The following is a 13106-nucleotide window of genomic DNA, read 5'->3' on the forward strand; positions in this document are numbered from 1 at the left end:
CTGAAAAGTTACTAAGAATTCCAAAAAGTAGTGTACAAAATTTCACAGGAGGCATGTGAACATTGTTACCATCGTTGATATTTATACAATAAAGTGGTTTATTTTTAACACACGGCGGATTTCTAACGAGGTGTTGGGTCAGTGAGTGGGGGAACTTTATAAAGCATAATCACCCTTTCCTCTCTCTTTCTCTCTCTCTTTGGTCTTTCACCCTTTTCTAAGCCTTTTTGATCCATTGTGGTAACCTGCCAGGCCACCTCTATTTAGCCTGGGAATAGCCAGTCACCCAGTGGTGGTTAAGTAGGAATTTGGGGGAGCCATTTCTCCAGTTAGTCAATGCAATTTTAATCTGTGCTTAGTTTACTAAAGTGCAAATCTTCCTCTCTTCCACAGCTCAGTCATAGTTAAACCCAGTGGGATTTACACCCAAGATTTTCAACCTTAAGAACAGGCCGCAAAAATAAATGTGCCTGAATTTTTTAATGTAGTAATGTGAGCAGGAATGAGGGATGAGGAGGAAATTGGATTCAGTTATCCTTTAATCTGCACCTTTTGAAACAATGCATGCAGCCATCCCAAGGAAAGATGTGCACACCTCTGATTTTTGAAGTGCACTTCTTCAGCCAAGTACTGGGTACACAATAAACCACACTAGGATAGTGATAACAATGTGTGCAGAAATGCAATATATTAGGGAAATTCGCTTTACAAAAACGTGGAGAAACCTGTCCTGAAAATGCTGATTAATTTTCATGAGGACTTTTGAATGAAGATTCAAGACCATATAACACCGGTCTTAAAGACCCACACTGGCTCCAGTATGTTTTCGAGCACAATTCAAAGTGTTGGTGCTGACCTTTAAAGCCCGAAACGGCCTCAGCCTAGTATACCCGAAGGAACGTCTCCACCTCCATCGTTCTGCCCAGTCACTGAGGTCCAGCGCCAAGGGCCTTCTGGCAGTTTCCTCGCTGCGAGAAGCCAAGTTACAGGGAACCAGGCAGAGGGCCTTATCAGTATGGGCACCCACCCTGTGGAACACCCTCCCACCAGATGTCAAAGAGAAAAATAACTACCAGACTTTTAGAAGACATCTAAAGGCAGCCCTGTTTAGGGAAGCTTTTAATGTTTAGTAGGTTATTGTATTTTAGTGTTTTGTTGGAAGCCACCCAGAGTGGCTGGGGAAACCCAGCCAGATGGGCGGGATATAAATAAATTATTATTATTAGTATTAGTATTAGTATTAGTATTAGTATTAGTATTAGTATTAGTATTATTAAGAAGTTTGCAAATAAACTGTGGAAATGTGGAGGAACTGAACTTAAGACTGGAAAAATGGAACCGAAATGGACAGATATATTCATCCCCAACAGGAATTTAATATACTTTGAAGCGCTGTTAGCATCTAGGCTCCATCTTGGAAGATTGTTGGGTAATTTGTTTCCTGTAAAATGATCCTTTTTGTAATAACTAACTAACTAACACACATACACAACCACACTTCCAACGTACTGAATCACAAACTTGTCCCTGATTTTAGTTTCAATCCTGAATTCTTGCAGTGGAGAAGCTTTCTTTTTAAAACCTCTCTTCTTTCTCTCTCGCCCCTCCACCCCTCTCCGCCCCCTTTAAAATAGCAGTGGACACTCCGTACAATGAAAACTGTTGATCCCCAGGGCGTGAAATGAATCGTGCACAATTGGCTCTTTATTGCTTTTAACGTACAGTGCTTCTTTACAGTTTCTGGTCAATTTTTTGAAAAAAAAATTGCAGCTTTTTATTGGCTGCCCAGGCTTGGCGTAAATGGATGCCTGCCAGCTGCTGAATCCACTCCTGTCTGTTGTGTGCCCTCGAAGTATCAGCAAACTCAACTGTATTTGCAAATCTGCTCCCCCACCTTTTTGTGTTTTGTTTTTTTTGAAAAAGCTCACTGTGCAATAATAATAGATACCAGCGTATCTTCTAGAAGCAACGATCGCAAAATCAGTTTGTTTGATTAGCTATCTTTTTTTCTTTAGGAAAAGTGTGGTTTTTATGAGTTGCTTTTAATTGCTATTTTTTTGGGGGGGGTGCAATCCCCTTCCTCGCTGAAGCTTTTTGGCAGCAAATTGGGTTGGGCTACTCATTTAGATTGTGGCGGGGATTCCTAGGGCTGGGATGCCTTTTTTAAGAAATTTGGAACATTTGGAAAGAGAGTCTATGAAGTTACCAACATTTGGAGAGGGGTTTTTAGTTTAGGGGACGGAAAGATGAGAAGTCTGGGCCTGAGAGGGATGCTTGTGATATATCAATGCAAGAAGAGCCTGCTGGATCACATAATAGAATCACAGAATTGTACAGCTGGAAGGGACCCCGAGAGTCATCTATTCCAACCCCCTGCAATGCAGGACTCGAACCCATGACACTAAGATTAAAAGTCTAATCCTCACCAACTGAGCCATCTCACTTGCTTGTGAGTTTTGTTTTGGGCACCACAGAGCCGATAACTCTTTAAATACTAACATCCCACACATTTATGGCTGGATTTTGTACAGGCCCAACTCCAGCTCCTGATTGCAGAGTGTGAGGCCTGGGCGGGTGGTCGCTAAGACAGGTCACCCCACGTGACCTTCAGGAGCGAAGATAATTTTGTGCACTAAGCCTGAAGATAATTTTGTGCCTAAACAATGAAGCACTAAGCCTGGAGGCTGGTGCCACGAACGAGCGCTAATGGACGGGGCCTCTTCTCAAGGCATCACAAAGCCATATATTTTATTCCTCAGGGTGAGCAGCTGAGCTCTCTGGCTGATGATTATTCTCCTCCTTTCATCTCCACCTCCATCTTTGCACTTGCTGCTTGTTTCTTTAAAACACCCTCTGATTATCCTAGTCGTAAGGCTTCCCTGCAGCGGGACAGTGCTTTATAGAGTACAAGGGGAGAGGTCTCTGCCCCAAGGAGCTTACAATCTAAATTCTGGGGAAAGGTGAGAGGAAGACGAGGAGGAGACGCAGAAGTGGGGGGGGGGGTTCCACCAGAAAGGGATAAAAACAATTGTTTGTCAGATTTCCTCCGTTTAAATTGCTACTTTGGAAGAGGATGATTTCAGAGGCCATACAATCTCTTAGTACTCCCCGCAGTGCAGGAATATACAGCTGCCCCCATATGGGGATCAAACCTGCAACCTTGGCGTTATCAGCACTACGCTCTAACCAACTGAGCTATCCAGGCTGACCCCATGCGGAAGGCCACAGGTTCAGTCCCCAGCATCTCTCCAGGTAAGGCTGGGAGATGCCACTGCCTGAAATCCCTGGAGACCTGCCATTCAGTGTGGACAGCGCTAAGGTGGATTAACCCAAGGGTCTGAGTTAATCTAAAGCGTTCTCCGGGGTCTGAAGGAGAGGCCTCTCCTGTTCTCTGCAGACGAATTTACATGGAGGCACCTTGGCTTGAACCCGGGAGCTGTGGGCATGAAAACTAAATTTCAGTCCCTGACTGAGGAGGTGCTCATAGGCTTTGCATGGGCACCTGCGGGAATTTTTCCGGGGTGGATGGGGAGCAAATACTCCAAATCAGCCAATATACAAGTTTCTTGCAAAATGAATGGGCAAATGGTTCTTTTGCTTGCATGTCTGTTTTGTAGTCTTTAAAATGTATTGGTTATTTGTGTGTTTAACAGATTTTGCTGCTTTTTGTTCTGCATCGCCTTGATTGTGTAGAAGAGGGTGAATGAATTCATGGTGGCAATAATACTTCCTGCACATTTTGCTCCGTATCTCAGCTTCTTTATTGTTGTTGTTGTTGTTGTTGTTATTTGTACCTCACTTATCTGACCGGGTTGCCCCAGCCACTCTGGGCAGCTTCCAACAGATATAAAAACACAATAAAACATTAAACATTAAAAAGTCAACAGATAAAAACAGTGGATGATAAAGATTGGGCGACACCCACTTAAGCCAAATGGTAGAAGTGTAATTCTTATTTAAATTGGAAGAAGGGGATCTTTAGACTATTTGCCCTTGCCCCCCCACATTGCAAAGTACCCCTTTGGGCTGTTCACACACGCCCCCTCCCCAAACATGGGTCTTGGAGAAAGTCTGATATTTGTGGTGTTTAGAATCTAGGCTTCGTTCCCCCCCCTCCATCTCTACCAGATAACCATGGAAACTGGGCTGCTACGTGGCCCATTCTGCACCGCCTGACAGCTGGCCGTCTTGGCACAGACCCGTCACACGGGCATAACAGGATTAAACGCGAGATTCGGACGCCGATGGGAAATGTTGGGGGGGTGGGGAGGGGAGTTAAAGCTGCCCTGTTCTTGTCACACTTCCTCCCCCAAATGGTTAAGGATTTTTCCGCTGCCACTTTTGCCTGCAGGCCAGATTCTTTTGGCCACAGGCCTCCCGTTGCATACCTGTAAATTTGAAGGTCACCTGTGCTTTAAAACCTAATGCTCATAAGTGCAGAAACCTCGTGAAGGATGCCTGGCACCAGCTGAAGCATAACACCTTTCTTTTCCCCCCATTTTGATCCCCAGGCACTGCTGTTGGCGTGTTGGCCGCCTTGGGAGTTGGAAGGGGGAATCTGTCAGGCCCGTTTAAACTCCTTTACAGAGCTGTAGGAAATGGGGAGCGGCAGAGCATGAGCTAGAATAATTGGATCAGAGGGTTGGAAGGGCCCTCCGGGGGTCATGTAGTCTGACCCACTGCTCAGGGCACGATGCGGCAACAGCATCCCCAACAGATGGCTGCCCAGCCTCTGCTTAAATAGCTCTGTCGAAGGAGAGCCCATCACCTCCTGAGGCAGCTGAAAAGCTCTTGCTGATAGGAATTGTTCCCCCTAATCTTCTTCCCTGCTGTTTACACCTGTTGGGTACAGCAACAACAGGGAACAAATCTTCTCCAGTATCCGGTGTCGCAGCTCTTCAGACATTTGAATTTAAGAATTGGTACCCAAGTTTGCTTCCCATCCCTTCTCTCCCTCCCCCCCCCCTTTTTTAAAAAATATATTTTTCATTATTCACAAGATACCAAATACACACCTTGCAAACACATATTTCGAATACAACATATTTGACTTCCCTCCCCCCCCCCTTTTGTGGTTCCTTTTCTACTTTAGATTTTTAACACTGCATATTCCACTTTACTCCATTTTTATTATTTTATCTTAGTACAGTGGTACCTCGGGTTGAGTACTTAATTCGTTCCAGAGGTCCGTTCTTAACCTGAAACTGTTCTTAACCTGAAGCACCACTTTAGCCAATGGGGCCTCCTGCTGCTGCCGCCCCGCCGGAGTACGATTTCTGTTCTCATCCTGAAGCAAAGTTATTAACCTGAGGTACTATTTCTGGGTTAGCGGAGTCTGTAACCTGAAGCATATGTAACCTGAAGTGTATGTAACCCGAGGTACCACTGTAATATTTTTAACTGCTTGATTTAAATTAATCCTATGAATGAACTTATTTGCATGCCTTGAAATTCACGGCGTGTAATGCCTTGAGAGAAAATATTATGAAAATGATATATAGGTGGTACATGACCCCAGTCAAGCTTGCAAAAATTAACCACTTGTCAGATAACAAATGTTGGAAATGCAAAGAGAATGAAGGTTCATTCTTTCACCTCTGGTGGACATGCCCAAGGATTAAGGCTTTCTGGGAAATGATATATAACGAAATGAAGAAGATGTTTAAATACACTTTCCTGAAGAAACCAGAGGCCTTCCTCCTGGGCATGGTTAGTCATGTGGTGTTAAAGAAGGATAGAACTTTGTTTTTATATGCTACAACAGCAGCAAGGATTCTCATTGCAAAGTATTGGAAGACATCAGACTTACCAACCCTGGAAGAATGGCAGATGAAGATGACAGATTATATGGGACTTGCAGAGATGACGGGCAGAATCCGAGACCAGGAGAAAAAGACGGTGGAAGAAGATTGGAAGAAATTTAAGGACTATCTTAATAAATACTATAAGATTAAGGAATGTTAGATTGACATGGATTTAAAAATATGGTGGTTTTCAGAGATATTAGAGTATGAAAAGGAATGGAATTTGTTAAAAAAAATTGGGAAATAAGGGAATGGAGTTGCTGACGGGATAATGAAATTAGAATACAAAACGGTGAGGTATGAGGAAGTCGGGGAAATTAGGTTGAGAAAATAATTTTTGGAATTATACTTGTTGTTTTTTGTTTGTGTTTGTCTTTATTGTAATTGTTTTGTATTGGTATGTTTTACTGGAAAATTCAATAAATATTATTCAAAAAAAAAAAAACCTTATTTGCATGCCAGAACTTTTCAGATATTCTACAATTTTTTCCCATTCTTTAATATTTTTTTCCGCCTCTTGGTTTCTTATTACACCCGTCTGTTTTGTTATTTCAGCAGAATCCATCAATTTAATCTGCCACTCTTCCTTTGTTGGCATAGCATCTTCTTCCCACCTGTGGGCAAGCGCCATTCTGGCTGCAGTTGTGGCATACAATAGCAAATTTTAAAGGTCCTTCAGAATCTCTATATTCACAATCCCTAAAGGTTATCTTAAAGCATTTTCTTCAATTTGTTATAAGTCATTTTTGTTCTTTTACATACCACCACATATGATAGAAAGTGCCTTCCTTTTTTGCGGCTCTTCCAATTCATCAAAACAAGTTTTTTTGCTTCTAATATGGCACTGTACAAAATGATCCTTGGGACCTGTTCTTCTTCCGTGATGGTGTGAAACAATTAAAATAAATGCCCCCTCTTGATCGTCTCTTCTCCAGGGCAAGAATTAATAGGGCCTTTCCTTGCTTGAAGGCTTTGTTTTCATGTCCCTTTATTTTATTTTACAGGGTCGCCTCTGCATAAGCAGGCCTCCGCTTCTTCTTCTTCTTCCACAGCTGCCCCCGAGAAGACCGCAGGGTCCAAAGTCACCGAGGTGGGCGATGACTTCCTGGGGGACTTCGTGGTGGGAGAACGTGTCTGGGTGAACGGAGTGAAGCCAGGTGTGGTGCAATACCTGGGGGAGACTCAGTTTGCGCCCGGACAATGGGCGGGCGTCGTGCTGGATGACCCGGTGGGGAAGAACGATGGCTCGGTGGGTGGGGTCCGCTACTTTGAGTGCCAGCCCCTGCAGGGGATCTTCACGAGGCCTTCCAAGCTGACCCGCCAGCCCACCGCGGAAGGCTCCGGAAGCGACGCGCATTCCGTGGAGTCGCTGACGGCTCAGAACTTGTCCCTGCACTCGGGGACATCCACCCCGCCTCTCTCCACGCGCATCATCCCTCTCAGGGAAAGCGTCCTCAACAGCACAATGAAAACAGGGAACGAGTCCGGGTCAAACCTCTCGGACAGTGGTTCGGTGAAGAAAGGGGACAAAGACTTCCGGCTTGGAGACCGCGTCCTGGTGAGTCTTTTGTTTCCACCCAGCTTTTCGGAGAGGTTGAAATGTTGTCTCAGGATTCTGAAATTGTGACAAATTGAGTGACTCCCAAACAGATGATGGAAAAATGTCATATTAATACATTATTTAAAATATTATTATTTATTTAATAACAGTAAATAAATTGGCCATTTACTGTTGTTGGCCGAAAGGAACGATTGTTTAGTGGCAAATGCAACTTTCCAACAAGCGGGGGTGGGGTGGAGAAGAGATTTCAGAAATATAAGCTCCCAAACTTTGTATTTCAGAATAATAATAAGAAGAAGAAATCTTAGATTTAAAACCGAAATGAAGAATGACAGATTTTTTTTAATGTAACTGCTCGCTCAACAAAAACCTCTAAACGGTTTTTAACAAAATGTAAAAGTATACTGATAAAATCACGTGTTGAAAACACGTTGGCGTAAAATTTATCCAAATATAAATATAATCAGCGGTTTTAAAATAAACATTTGCGCTAAAATAACACGTCTGGGTGGGCTTGCCTGGAGAATTTGGTTTTTTAGTAGGTGCGGAAAACAATGCAGTGAATTTGCCTACAATGGGCAGGAAGTTCCAACAGTTCCACAAAGAAAGATGAATTCATTCCAAGTGTGGAATGAACATTATATGGCACTCATAAACCTGCCCATTCCACAAACTGAAGTGATTGAGTGGGTACGTGTGAGCTGAGGTGATCCTTTTCAGTAATAGCCAAGTATAGCAATGAGTTTTTCGAATTTAAAATCATCACTGTGGCAACCAGTGGTGAAACCTGAAACAATTCTTTCTTTTTTACTGAGGCTGCCAAGGCATAGTGGAAACATCTCTTTCAGTCAAACGAGTGCATTCATCAGAGAACAGATAACTTATCATTTCTAAAATGGGACTTTGCTGTTAAGTGGGCTTAAAACAGCACCGGGGACTGTTTGGGAGAATGAAGAACCTGGCAGTGTGCGAAGTGGAAAACCTTCCATCATGGAAGTTCTGTGGGTGCAACTTTCCTGTGTCGCCAGGATCTGAGGGTACCTGCTGCTGATCCTGCAACATGGCTGTCCTATGCACATTGGTTTGTGATTGGATCAGATTGGTTTCTAGACATTAGAACATTCCAAACTGAGGCTTTAACCATTTAAAAGTTAGGCTTTTTGGTTTCTTGCAGGGCAAGGGGGCAGCCACTGAGACTCACAGCGATATTCAAGAGGCCCATGGTTTGTGAAGCGCTTAGGGCTGGGCGATAACAGTGGTACCTCGGTTTTCAAACATAATCCATTCCGGAAGACTGTTTGAGTTCTGAAACCCGAGGTGCAAAGGATGGTCTGAAAACTTAATAAAGAAAATGGAGAAAAATAACATACAGTCATACCTCGGGTTGAATGCGCTTTGGGTTGAGCGCGTTTGAGTTGCGCTCCATGGCAACCCGGAAGTAACGGGGCGCGTTACTTCCGGGTTTTGCTGCTTGCGCATGTGCAGCTGCTCAGAATGACATCACGCACATGTGCAGAAACGGCGAAAAGCGACATGTGCGTGCGCAGATGTGCCGTCGCTAGTTATGTTTGCTTCTAGATACGAATGGGGCTCCGGAATGGATCCTGTTCGTATCCAGAGGTACCACTGTATATACACTCAGCAGAAGCCGTTCGACTTCCGAGGCATGTTCAAAAACGGAACCATTTACTTCTGGGTTTACTGCATTCGAAAACCGAAACATTCGTCAACGGAGACGTTCAAAAACTGAGGGACCACTGTATATCGATATATTGTCCAAAACCGGTTTGAAGTCCGTATCGTGATACTGGTTTCATGATTTTTGACCTGGCAATATATCATGAATCATGGTGTGTGTGTGTGTGTGCGCGCGCGCTATGAAAAAATCACAATGTGGGAAAAACCGTGAAGCCATCCAGTGCCTCTATATAGCTCCATCCTTATTTCAGACATCGTGATATATCGTTATATCGTGATGTTTAGCTGGTGATATATCACGCTGTTGAAAACCAGATATCGCCCAGCCCTAGAACCACTGCACCATGCTTTTATGTGGACATTCAGAAACCACTGGAGGGGGAGTGTCTAGTCAGTCGATTTGGTGTTCCATGTCATTAATATGCTGGTGACAACCCGCTTGCTGTTCTCTTCTTCCTCCTCCTCAAATCCCAGTGCAGTGCTGGAATTCCTCAGTCGTTGCTTGGAATCAGGAGCTGGCTGGATGAGGGCCAGTGAGGCAAAACTTAATCCTTACAAACTCCAGTCTTCAGGGGGAGGGTGCTAGCCTTCACGAAGCCAAAGTGGCAATTGTCACACAAGCCCCAAGTGTACAGCTCTGGTTGCCTCACCTAAAGATGGATATCGAGGAGGTAGGGAAGAAACATCATCATCATCAATCTTTATTACGGTCCAGAGACCCAACAAATCATTACAAAACAATGCACAATTCATACAGCCTACCTCCAGGTTAAACAAGCATTTTGTTTAGAATATAGGGCTCATTTGATCTTGCAACCACCGATAAAAACTTTGCCACTGCTAATGTTCTAACATTTGTCCAGTCTTCCGGTGGGAACCTGACATAGTGAGCCTCTGATTTTCCCGGGAAAGGTACCAGCAAGGGTAATATCAGTTCAGCCCTGGCTTGCTCATATTTTGCACAATGCAACAAAATATGTTTTATGGAATTGATGTCTTGAGCACACGAGCAAAGTCTGTCCTGGTAGGGAACTCCTCTCAACCTGCCATCCAACACTGCAGAAGGAAAGACATTTAGTCTGGCTTTGGTGAAAAGCCTTTGGTAGTTTGGTACTCTCAGAATTGGTACTGTCAGAATCAGAAAAGGTAACCGGAGTAGTCAGGCGGGTGGAACAACAACGCTGAAAGGTTGTAGCCAGTGCCGGATTTATGTATAAGCTAAACAAGCTATAGCTTAGGGCCCCACTCTCTTGCCCCCCCCTAAAAAAAAATAAAGGAAAAACAACAACTGGATGTACATTTCCAAAATATAAGATAAAAAACAAATAAAATAAAACCTACATACAGCAACAGGGTTTTGTGTTGTGTAGGCTCCCATGATGTAAGTAACTGACCCCGCCTGCTAGCCTGCTCCCTAAAATATCTAAAATATTTGCTCATTTCTGTATAAAGGGTGCCTACATTCTACATGGACTGGTTCCATGGCAACATGTGCAAATGGCTTTAGATACCTATTAGGTCCATAGATTACTGTATAGCATATATTCAACACAAAAAACAGTGACAAATTGTTGACAAAGGACAGCTGGACATATAAAGGGCCCCATTACCTTCAGGAGCTTAGGGCCTCACCAAACCTAAATTGGGCCCTGTTTGTAGCATTTGGGAGAAAAGCGGAAATGATGTGGGGTGTGGAGAAAATGGACAGAGAAAAGTTTTTATCCGTCTCACCAGAATTGCCTCCAGACACAGACCTTGGTTGTGTGGAATGCCTGGGTCCCTTTCTTGCTCCAGCCAAAGAGTCACGGCTGGGGGAGGTTGATCTGGAGTGATGCTCATGGGGCACTGGGAAAGACGGGAGCAGACCGTAACCTTTTTGGGGAGGCTGGATAGGACGGGCTGGGAGGAGCTGCTGCTGCGCCTTTGCTCTGCGTTCTGCAGAGGAACGAAAACAGCAGCTCATTCGACGGTGAAGTGCCACTGGGCTTCATGCCATATACATAGTGCAGAAGATTTCTCTCGAATGTGGCTGCTGGATGTTTCGGCTCTGTCCAGTAGCATACTTAAAAGGCCAGGACCTTATTTATGACACAGGACCACAATAACCCCAAGGAATGTCTCCCCCCCCCCATATACAGTGGTGCCTCGCAAGACGAAAAGAATCCGTTCCGCGATTTTCTTTGTCTAGCGGTTTTTTCGTCTTGTGAAGGAAGTCCATTGACAGCTTAGTGGATTAGCGCTATTAGCGGTCTAGCGGCTTTTAGCGATCAGCTGTTAAGCGGCTTATCAGCGGAACAGCTGATAAGCGGCTTAGCGGCTTAGGAAAGGGGGGAGAAGACGGAAAAAAAACCGCGGGAACTCGCAAGATTTTTTTGTCTTGCGAAGCAACCCCATAGAGAAATTCGTTTAGCGAAGCGCCTCCAAAACAGAAAACCCTTTCGTCTAGCAGGTTTTCCGTCTTGCGAGGCGTTCGTCTTGCGGGGCACCACTGTAAACCGACCCAGACCCTATGATCTGAGCCTCTTCTTTGCCACTGCTTCTATAAGAAGTCCAGAAGACAGCAAGAGCCTTCTCTGCAGTGGCTCCCCATCTGTGGAATGCTCTCCCCAGGGAGGTTTGCCTGGTGCCTTCCTTATACAGTGGTGCCTCGCAAGACGAAATTAATCCGTTCCGCGAGTCTCTTCGTCTAGCGGTTTTTTCGTCTTGCGAAGCAAGCCCATTGACGGCTTAGCGGATTAGTGCTATTAGCGGCTTTTAGCGGCTTATCGGCTTAGCGGATCAGCTGATAAGCGGCTTAGCGGCTTAGAAAAAGGAGGGGGGAGGGAAAAAAACCCGCAGGAACTCGCAAGACATTTTCGTCTTGTGAAGCAAGCCCATAGGGAAATTCGTTTAGCGAAGCGCCTCCAAAACGGAAAACCCTTTTGTCTAGCGGGTTTTCCGTCTTGCGGGGCACCACTGTACACCTTTAGGCGCCAGGCAAAAATGTTCCTCTTCAACCAGGCCTTGGGCTGATTAATATTCTACAGCCTTTTAAATGTGTTTGTAGGAAGAAGGGTTGTTGTTTGGTCACTTCTTTTTAAACTATTTATTTGTGCGTTTACTTTGTATTTTATCTTGTGAACCTGTCTGAGATGTTTTTGATGAAGGGCAGTATAAAAATCTAATAAAAATACAGTGGTACCTTGGGTTAAGAACTTCATTCGTTCTGGAGGTCTGTTCTTAACCTAAAACTGTTCTTAACCTGAGGTACCACTTTAGCTAATTTGGCCTCCCACTCCTGCCACGCCACCACCGCCGCGTGATTTCTGTTCTCATCCTGAAGCAAAGTTCTTAACCCAAGGTACTATTTCTGGGTTAGCAGAGTCTGTAACCTGAAGCGTCTGTAACATGAGGTACCACTGTAAAATAAAAAATAAGAATAATCCTATATTTGTCTGCCAAGGGAACAGAAGATGTGGAGCATGCTACTTCATAAGTATTGGTTTTTTGTTTTTGTTTTTTTTTAAAAAAACACAACTTCCATGAGCTTCATGTATCCTAGCCAGGTGCCTTTGAGTTATTTTGGACCACAATGCACACCCAGACACTCACTGGCTGTTCTGGCAGGGATTGATGGTCCACAATCTCTGGAGAGCACAATCTCTGACTTATCCACAGCCCCTCCTATCAGCTGTCATTGCCAAGTAGAACCTCCATATCTGGACGCAGTGTATCTGTGAATACCAGATGCTGGTGGCAGAGGGATGTCATTGCCTGGCTTATAAACTTTGCTGTAAACGGAAGTTGCTGAACCTGATAGCAATCCATAGCAACAGGGAAATTAATAACTGTGTGGCTATGCGATTGCTTTTAAATATTTTGAGATGTTCTGAATCGGGGGTTTCCTTTGTGGTCTGTGGAATGAGTTTGCGTTCAGGAGGTCTTCATTAAATATGGTTTTAAACTGCATTTTTCTTCTTTTATTTCTTATAGCATATTGCCATTTTAATTTCTATTGCAATATGGTAAAGTACTGTGTAAGAAATAAAAGCAGCAATGGAAAC

General features: G+C 44.2%; 1 protein-coding gene across 5 annotated transcripts in view; it reads left to right on the top strand.

The window, feature by feature from the left end:
- The window catches only part of CLIP2 (CAP-Gly domain containing linker protein 2), a 77868-nt gene that overhangs the window by 23902 nt on the left and 40860 nt on the right, over nucleotides 1–13106 (top strand). For all 5 annotated transcript variants that reach the window (XR_014151831.1, XM_081843481.1, XM_081843484.1 and 2 more), the window contains exon 3: nucleotides 6809–7362. Coding sequence is in view for 4 of the 5 variants with exons in the window: in XM_081843481.1 (XP_081699607.1) it covers nucleotides 6809–7362 (554 nt within the window). In the remaining variant the exon portion in view is untranslated. The remainder of the gene's footprint in view (nucleotides 1–6808; nucleotides 7363–13106) is intronic.

This window comes from Podarcis erhardii (genome assembly GCF_964252035.2).
Source record: "Podarcis erhardii genome assembly, chromosome: 16".
In the NCBI taxonomy this organism is placed as follows: domain Eukaryota; kingdom Metazoa; phylum Chordata; class Lepidosauria; order Squamata; family Lacertidae; genus Podarcis; species Podarcis erhardii.